The following is a 9,701-nucleotide window of genomic DNA, read 5'->3' as shown; positions in this document are numbered from 1 at the left end:
AAGTGTATCCAATATTTTGTCGTCGATGATGATCTCAAAGTTGACTCCCTCATACGCTATTTAATTTATTTACGTGCAAAACTGGTGATCAAATGATTTCTCCGACCGTATTGACGCGCGACTGCAGGATTACCGGAAATAAAACCATACAACGCCCTTTTATTGGCCAGTTTTCACCATGGAGGCTTTTGATTGGTCCATTAATGCGCACCTTGGTAATACTTTCGACTAGAAACACGATTAAGTAGATGTCAACGGTGACACCTTACAACGCCTTCTCATTGGCCAATTAAAAAAACAGAGGCTTGTGATTGGTACAAATCTGAGTCTCATCGTAATCATTCCGGCTAGAAACACGGACTTTTTGGCATTTTAAATTTTTCAATCCGCTTCATTCTGTCAGACATTTTCCAACCTGCTCGATTTCACCCTGTACGCAATTTCTATATAGACGCTTTACGACAAGGCTTTGGTGAAGTGAATTTCGAACCATTGATCGCGGTGTTTAAAATTTAAGGTAAAGTATTTTACGTATTCTTGCTCGGTGGAGCGGCGAGCTAGCTAGCATGGTGGGTGGCTAACGTTTCTTGCCTCTCCACTGTAACAGGATGTCAAGATTTGTCTTTTCACGGTCATTTAATCAATGCTACGGTAGATTATTTACATAGTTTTGGCATCTTGACGGTGGTTGTCTGAAAATCAGGTGGTGGTGGGCATTAATTCATAGGCAGTGGATATTTTGCCGTCACCAGCAACTCTGCTGCGAGCGTTATTTTGCTCTAATTGGTAATCTGTGTCTTTTCGCAAAAATATCCACTTCGTAATTCATCATTTGATTGGTGCAGTCCTACTGTCATACATGTTTATTGAACTAGTGGCGCTTAAAATAACTTTTTACAAGCATTATGAACTGCTCTATTGCTGTGTTGTGTGACATTTGTGTTTTGTTGTTTATGATACATTTCATAATTTTTTTCTCCCCATCTAACAGTCATGTCTTTCCATCAAGACCGTGGGATTCCCAGGGGGGCAATGCCCCCTGTACAAAACCAGCGCCTCGCAAACATGAGGCCCCCACCACCTCAGTCTGTTGGCTACATGCCGCCGCCGCCACACCCTGACTTCATGTCGTACCCGCCGCCAGTGCCACCCCCGACGCTGGGCTCTCTTCACCCGTGTCAAGTGCGTCCGCCCTTGCGAGGCTTCCCTGACCCGCCGCCTAGCTTTCCGCCTCCCCCCTTGCCTGGTGTTCCCCTGGCCGGCTCACCGCAGAACGCGTACCACCCTTACATGATGCCAACTGTGCCCCCGCCGCCCTTGCCGCACTCTTCTATGCCACCCCCAATGCCATCTTCACCTATGAATTACCCTCCTCCGTACCACATGGGCTATCCCCATCCTCCCCATCCCTCTTTCCCTCCCCCTGCCTTCAACCCGGGATACACACAGCACCCCAGCTCATTCCAACCCGAGCAGCACTTCCACCGCGGGGGGCAATATAAGTACGAAAAACCCGGCGATGATGGCAGGCGCTCCCCCGAGCGAGAATATCGCCATGACGGTCACCGGAATCGAGGTTACAGCGGCCACGGGGACAGACACCGTGTGGACATTCCCGGAGAGCGCAAGGACCGTGGCAGGAGCCCGGACAGGTACCTGGACAGGCACCCAGACAGACATGGCAGGACTGAGGGCGCGAGGTACAGGTCCGAGTATGACAGAGGACGTTCCCCCGGCAGCTCACATCGGAGCCGCAATCGCAGCAGGTACACAAAATCATTTGCATATGTATGTTTTTTTCTTTTTTTCCAAGATATTTAAAATGGTTTTTTTTGTTTATATTAAAAAAAAAAATGTCCTCCTCCATTTTCTCATTTTTGTAGAAGACGCATTTCGATTTTTAATCGGCATTAAAAAAAAAAGAAAGACATTGTGGGTTCTTACTAGAGCTGAATGGGAACAACTTTGGAAGTGCCCATACTTGCGGTTCGGTACATGCAAGTCTGCATATTCGCGTATGTTTTTTTCTTTTTTTTTCCAAGATATGAAAACTCTTTTTAAAAAAATTTATATTATCTTTTTTTTCATCGCCATCTACTCCTCATTTTTGTAGAAGACACATTTTGATTGTTTATCTGCCAAAAAAAAAGAAAAAGTTTGGCAAAAAAATTATAATAAAAAAATAACAAATAAAATCCCCACCCTATTCATGGGTCGGCCTGGATGTGCACTGGGAAGAAAACAAACAAAAATAACAGGTTGATGTATCAAAATCGGGCAAATCGTGAGAGGTAGTAATAACCATAGCTTGAATTTAATCAATTTCTTTATTTTGTGTCGCTTGTGTACGCATAGAGAGCGCCACCGCTACCGCGACAGTCGAAGATCCCCGTCACCGGACCGACACCGAAAGAGGCCTCCCAGGTAACCAGGAGGATTGTCTTCCACATTTGCACTTTTAACATCTGCTTCGTCATATTTGACCATTTCTGTCTTCGGATTTGACGTCTCCGTCACATTTCTGTCCTCACATTTTTCTCATCATTTAACATCTCTGTCGTCACATTTGATCGTCTTTATTATTATATTTCATGTCTGTGTCCTCATATTTAATGTCGTCCCATCCGCAGTCGCTCGACCAGTAGAGACAGGAAGCGAAGTCGCTGGGAGGAGGAGCGAGACCGCCGGTTCGAGTCCTTGTCGGGCCCGAGCCGAGACCGCGGCTACTCCTCCGGCCGCAGCAGAGATTCCGAGGACTGCGTCAGCATTGGCGAGAGAGAGCGAGGAGAAGCAGAGCGGGACAAGGACCGAGGCGAGGACGAGACGGAGGATGATGACCTGCTGAAGCCCGCCTGGATCCGTTGCACACACGCTGAGAACTTTTACTCCAGCGACCCCATGGATCAAGTGGTATTTTCTCAACAACGATGTCCTCATTTTGACAAATTATCTTCGGGAGTTGTTTGACTTGATGCACTTGCTTTGTTTCCCTATAGGGAGATTCTACTGTTGTCGGTACGAGTAAACTGCGAGGTCTCTACGAGCGCTTTGAGGAGGAGCTGGGAAGGCGGCAGGCGAGAGCCAAGGAGTCTCGACCCAAGTGGGATCCGCCAAAGACCAAACTGGACGAGAACCCCGGTGTGCTAATTATAGAGGAAAAAAAACCTAGTGATTCTCGAGCACTAATTTACAGCCGAAAGTTGCAAATTTTCACTTTATTGGTCTGAAAATTATCATTTGTTTAGTACAAATAATGCGTCCGAGTTTTCATCTGTCTATGCCAGTGACTTGTAGTGACAGGTAGTATAATTAAGGGAGAGAGGGTACTCACTTGGCCACACCTCTTAAAGGCACACAGCAATATACAAATGTACGTACACTGCATGTGTTATGGTGACATTTGGACAACAGACACTTTCAACCTCAGAATGACATCATATTTTTTGTTATTATGATTTTTTTTCATTTGAATGAACTTGCGCGTTTCAGGAGACAGCAGCAGCGAGTCGGAATGCGAGTCGGACGAGGAGGAAAGTTCTTGTTCCAGCAGCTCCGACTCGGAGTTGTTTGACGTCATCGCCGAAATCAAGCGGAAGAAAGCGCACCCGGATCGACTTCACGACGAGTTGTGGTACAACGACCTGGGACAGGTCCGCTCCTTGACCGCCTCCTCAACTCTTGTAACCTTGTTGTGGCTGTGATTGGATTACAGTGACATTTTTGTTTTCCTCCAGATGAATGACGGCCCCCTGTGCAAGTGCAGCGCCAAGGCCCGGCGCACCGGCATCCGTCACAGCATCTACCCTGGGGAAGAGGTGCGAGACACTTATTTTTTTCCCAGCATGCTGTCTTCAGTGTAGCTCATTGTAGCATCTTCATGATGGCCTTTTGTGTCTCAGCAAAAACCAGAGTGCAGTGATTGTCAAAGGGCAGTGGCTCCCTCTAGTGGTTGGCAAATAATTGCTGAATTTGGTGTTCAAAACGGCGTCATTTTACAGTGTCTTAAAGACCTTGTATAGTCAATTCGGAGGTTTGTTTTACAAGACTGAAGATAATTGCTAAACTCTTGGAAAGACAATGTGCAAACTGTGCATATTGTTAAAGTGGCTTAGAGTAGTATTAAATATAATTTTAATTCGTGGCCAAAATAAATGCGTCAATAAAATACCGGTACCGAATGCTTTCCTTCAGCAATTGTGACTTTGTCAACCTGAACATTGAGGATTGTGTGTTTTCCAGCCGGTGGCATCATGTCGCGGCATGAACAACAACGCTGGGAAGTTGTTCCACTACCGGATAACCGTGTCTCCGCCCACCAACTTCCTGGTATGAACTCAGTCTCAAACGCACACTTTTGCCATTTCTGTTCTTTTCATTTCTGTTTAATGCCGCCCGCCGAGCGTTTACATGATCAAGACATCTGTCATATTTGTTGCATGAATGTAGCCTTTTTGTTTTCCAGACGGACCGTCCCACTGTGATCGAGTATGACGACCACGAGTATCTTTTTGAGGGCTTCTCCGTTTTCTCCCACACTCCTCTCACCAGTGTAAGCGCACCTGTCACCGTGGCAACACGGAGTCCCCCGTTACGTACAAAGTGATTTTATTCAGAACGCCGTCTGAACGATTTAGATGGGTATTCAAATGGTGTATGCGCCCCTTTGCTCTGCCTAAACATAATTTAGTCTTTTGTGAATTAGATTACCCTATACGTAGAGTAGAGTGGCGTGAATTCACTATTTATTGGCACTTGAATCTATCGACTGCCTTAAAGTCACGCACTGTTGTTTGTTCAGTCTGTGCTGAAGTTAATTAGCTGTCAGTCAAAATGTGCGTTCAGTACATTTGTCATGTAAAAGCAAAGCAAAGTTTCCTGCTCCGCCAGCTCCTCTTAATGCCAAACTTTTGGACTTTTATAAGGTCCGTTAAACACATGCGTGGGGGGGGGGGGGGTTGAGTAATTGACAGCCCGAAACAGTTCTAATGTATTGGGACTCGTTTAAAGTGCAGTCACTGCAAATGTTGTTCCTTGGTATCAAAATGCTGCAAGATGCTGCTTCACTATTTGTAAAGTCACCTATTCAAGATATCACAGATACATGTTTTGTTGGCCATCTTTTGCCATCTTAGTGCCATGCAACAGAGTGAGGGAAGAAGCTTCATTTCTGGCCATAACCCGATCTAACAGAAAAGTAGTGCTTTGTCGCTGTCTTGTGGTATCCATAGACATGATGAAACTTGTTGTTTGAGTTCTTTGTGAATTTTTGCCATTCGCAGGAAACACTTTACTCCTTTTTTCCTATTGGAAAGAGCTTTGGTGCTTTATTGTACAATTATGGGGCACTTTGGAAAGAGCACAAAAACTGAATAGTGTTTTACAGTTTGTCAGCAAATTAGGGACTGAATATATGAATTTGTGAATAGGCGGGGGAACATTCTAGAACACAGTTGGGCTGTAGTCTAAGCATTATGTCACTACTTCTGGAATATTTCTTGTATTCATTTAGTAGCCTTTTTTCCCCTCAAATGGCTTGATGGATAAGTGCATAACCTCGTGTGTTTTACTACCAAGTTGAAAATCAGACCTCTTTGTCAGTCTGTCGTTTTGAACTTTGAAAAGGTCAAACACGAGTGAGGTGGTCTGAGTCCAAGAAGGTGACGGAGACGTTTATGAACTGGCGTGTTCTACTGCCAATTTGAATGTTAAACCTCCGGGTCAATAATTTCTCGCAGCAGGAACGTCCTGAGAATTAGCCGCCATTTGAACCGGATCATTTCAAGCATTCCGCCTTTAAAACCCGGGGTAAACGCTTCGTGGCGGCTCAGGGATTAAAAGGCTCGGAGCGCCGCGATATGCGCCCCGGCTGCCGGTTAGCGCCGCGGATGTGTCTCGCAGGTTAATCTCTCAAAGTGCCCCCGCTCGGACAAGAAAGCGGGTGTAACCGGGAGATTAAAACTACAGGGGGGGGGGGGGGATTTATCTGTTTAGTGATATTTGAGTTGTTTAAATGTCGAGTGCGAGCGTGGACGCTACACGGCGTCTTTGCCCCCGCTTTGCCAAAGTCGAGCTTTTAATGAGTTCCCCGGCAAAGCCGTCACCTCGGCCTCGCGCGGCGCTAATGAGTCAGCGCGTCCTTTCTTCACGGCCTCCTCTGCTCCTTTCATCATCCCAGATTCCATTGTGCCAGGTGATCCGCTTCAACATAGATTACACCATCCACTTCATAGAGGAGATGGCGCCCGAGGTCAGTACACGCGCTTTTTATCTTTCTCGCCCTTTTTTTTTGTTTTTATCTGGAGCGTCTGAGCCGCTGAGCCACGCGTCTCCCCTCACACCTCGGTGCCTCCTGAGCCGAGGTGCTAATCCTTTTAGAAGAGGTGAGAGGGATGACGGCGTCGATAAGGTGGCTTACGCGATAAAGTTGAAAAGTCGGATTGGTTTGCATAATGGCGGCCTTCATTGTGTGGCTCCGCCGAGCGCTCGCGCTCACGCTGACGCTCGACTCTCTTCTGCAGAACTACTGCATCCGAGGCCTGGAGCTCTTCGCCTCCTACCTCTTCCAGGACATTCTGGAGCTGTACGACTGGAACCTCACAGGTACCTCAAGATCATAAAGTTGCTCCACGCTGCTCAGACTGCCGTCCAAAAGCGGAATTATGTTTAGCAACCATGTAGGGATGGCCAAAATGGCGTCTGTAACTTCATTACTTTTCATGTACAATTAATACCTTTAAAAAAAATTGCTTCCACTTGCTGTCGACTGAAGATGACATCACCTGTGCTGAATAAGTGGGTAATGACCAATCATGGCTCAGTTTGCTAACCAAACCCAAAAAACAGGTGAACCATGATTGATCGTTACCTACTTCCTCAGCAGGTGTGATGTCATCTTCAGTCGACAGCTAGTGGAATACTTTTTTTTTTTTTTAAAGGTATTAATTGTACATGAAAAATAATGAAGTTATCAAATTAAATCTGGACAAAATATTTACTTTTTATTGCTGAAAATGGCTCCCAAGTATCCCTTTAATCCATTTTTCATCCCTTACTTATTCATAAATGACATTATTTAAACCAAGGTTTTTTTTTTTTTTTTTTACCTTCTGGCATTTGCTTTTTTTCTCCTGATACCAAACAAGCTTTGAGACAGTTTTTTTTTCCCATGCTTGTTTTTGTTGTTGTTGTTTTTCCCAGAAATAGAATTACAGATATATTTTTCTTTGTTAGATAATATTGTTGGTGTCAGGCCAAAACTTCCTGTCAAAATTTGGTCAGTTTATTTTATTTTTTCCCAAAATAGATACCATTGATCTGTCCCCATGTGGGTCTGTTATATCGACAAAACTTTTGATCAAGCTCAATCTCAATTGGAGATGCAAGGCTTTCACATGGCGGTCTTAGCTATTGGAGAAACAATAACAATATCCCTATACCTCAAAACGTGTATATACAGTAAACACAATTCTTAATAAAAATAACAATTTAAATGTTCATCAATTTCCATCCATTATCTGAATGGCTTATCTTTACAATGGTGGCGTGCTTTTAATCAATTTAACATCATAAAAGGAGCCATTAAACTGTGGTTGTACAGGTGAGGCAATATATTTGTGTAATATATTGCATATATGTACCTCGGGTTAAAAGTTTCTAACATGAGAATAGATCACATCATCGTGTTTTTGCCGCCACCGACTCTACAATGTAAAAATGATTCCACTCAGGTTGTTTTCACTGAAGAATAGTTGCAACCGGAATGCTAAGTCAGCAACACTAACTGTTCTTTTCCAAACGCACCATACAAAAATTATAAAAAAATTAACAATACAAATAAAAGATGAATCACCCAGACCCAAATTTCTAAAATGTCCACCTAGTGACTATCAAAACTCAAAAGTCCTTTTCTTTGAATATTTCTGAAACGTTGGTTTCTAATGGCGCATTTTTGCCATTCCAGGCCCAGATTGGGAGAATAAAGGCGTCGGATGCCAGCGCTTCCACTTCATGCCTCGTTTTGTTCGATTCCTACCCGGTGAGTCGTGTCATGTCACTTCTTCTTCCACTTTCTGTCTTTCTCTACTTGCCAGCACGATCTTCACTTCTCCACTTTGAGAAGCGACTTCATAGCTGCTTATCCATCCATTTGCGTCGCGCTTGTCGCCATTCGGTTTGCGGGTGGGCTGGGGTCTATCACAGCTGACTATTTTGGCGAGAGGTGGATACGACCTGGGCTGGTTGCCCTTCAATCGCAGGGCACACACAGACAGATGGCTGAGACGGACGGGTGAGGCCATCTATAGACGAGCAATAATTCACGCTTTAATTCACACCTGCGCACAGTAAGGAAACTAAACAGAGGAAAGCCTGAGCTGAGATTCACACCCCGAGCTTCAGACCTGTCGTCCTGTAAAGCAGATGTGCTAACCACTATGCCACCGTGCTGCCCGGCAAATTTTTCCATTCAAGTTGTCGTCCATTCCTGGAAAGAGCGCATCATCTCGCTTGCACTCTAGATGGCGCAGCTGCACTTCTTTCCCCCACTGGCTGGTTGTTATGGCAGCGGAGCCGCCTACCTGCCTTCCATCAATAAACAATTTCACCCCCACCCCATCAACCCCCTTCCCCCATTTAGTTGGCCTTTCACATGAATATGCTTCTTTTTTTACAAAAAGCGCAAAGCGACTCCAATGCAGTGTGTGTGTGTGTACAGTGAGAGTGTGTGGGCACACGTTTCTTCGTGTCCTAATGCATTTCCAGTAGGCAGTGCCCGGTGTGCGTGTCCATGTGCAAGCACACTCCAGGCAGGTCAATCAATGTTGCATGAGTGTCTATTGAGGCCACTCGACGTGCACAATCCTATGCATTTAACCATTCTCTTGCATTTGATTTCTGTTTGTGTTGTGTGTATGTGTGTGCGCGCTTGGACTGACTCGTGTGGCCGCTTGTCAATGCACAGTGAAATATGTGTGTGTGTGTATATATATATATATATATATATATATATATATATATATATATATATATATATATATATAAAAAATCGTACGCTGAGGTGGCAAGCAGCAGCCTTGATTTGGGAAACAATGGGAAGAATAAGCATGTGCTAAAAGCTTGCGAAATATTTGACCTCGGTTGGGCGAACTCGCTCTTTTCTTTCAAAGAATTCAATACATGCTACTCACATCCAGAGTTTTAAATCCTTTTGAATAATTTGTTTAATGTCAAACATTAACAAGTGTTTTTCAGTGCCTTTATGCGCCATCTGGATTGTTGTGCTGCGACTTCCCGCGTGACAGTTTACAATGTAACATAAAATGTTGGAATAAGAAATATTTTACAATGCAGCCTGACCTGTTGTATTGTTGAACCTGGAACCGGTGATTTGCATTATTTCCTGTGGGAGCCATTGTTTTGAAATTTGATTCAGGCGACGGTTGAAATTGGGTTGAATTTGACAATTATACATGCACCGGATACAAAAGGTCTGCACACCCCCAGGTGTTTGTACCACATAAAAATGACACCAAGATAAATGATTTAATCCCCCCCTCCCCAGTCATTAATGTACCTATAACCTGTGTAAGACGGTTAAAAAAATATTTGAATGAGCAAGTTAAATCAAGGTTTCCTCAGGTCATTAAAAAGCATTAAAAGTAATTAAATGGCTTTTGTTAAAATATAAAAAAAAAAACATTACC

General features: G+C 44.3%; 1 protein-coding gene across 2 annotated transcripts in view; it reads left to right on the top strand.

Annotated features, from left to right (window-relative positions):
• Positions 1–366: 366 nt before the first annotated feature.
• drosha (drosha ribonuclease III) overlaps positions 367–9,701 on the top strand; it is a 129,831-nt gene continuing 120,496 nt past the window's right edge. For both annotated transcript variants that reach the window (XR_015092195.1, XM_086066504.1), the window contains exons 1-12: positions 367–517; positions 992–1,766; positions 2,356–2,424; positions 2,631–2,910; positions 2,997–3,138; positions 3,490–3,650; positions 3,735–3,815; positions 4,240–4,326; positions 4,463–4,549; positions 6,176–6,247; positions 6,519–6,600; positions 7,961–8,035. Coding sequence is in view for 1 of the 2 variants with exons in the window: in XM_086066504.1 (XP_085922630.1) it covers positions 994–1,766; positions 2,356–2,424; positions 2,631–2,910; positions 2,997–3,138; positions 3,490–3,650; positions 3,735–3,815; positions 4,240–4,326; positions 4,463–4,549; positions 6,176–6,247; positions 6,519–6,600; positions 7,961–8,035 (1,909 nt within the window). In the remaining variant the exon portion in view is untranslated. The remainder of the gene's footprint in view (positions 518–991; positions 1,767–2,355; positions 2,425–2,630; positions 2,911–2,996; positions 3,139–3,489; positions 3,651–3,734; positions 3,816–4,239; positions 4,327–4,462; positions 4,550–6,175; positions 6,248–6,518; positions 6,601–7,960; positions 8,036–9,701) is intronic.

The sequence above is a fragment of the Leptonotus elevatus genome, chromosome 21 (genome assembly GCF_054856555.1).
Source record: "Leptonotus elevatus isolate MCC_2025b chromosome 21, RoL_Lele_1.0, whole genome shotgun sequence".
NCBI classification, from domain to species: domain Eukaryota; kingdom Metazoa; phylum Chordata; class Actinopteri; order Syngnathiformes; family Syngnathidae; genus Leptonotus; species Leptonotus elevatus.
The sequence above is the reverse complement of the archived record's forward strand: the minus strand, read 5'-3'. Positions and strand labels throughout refer to the sequence as shown.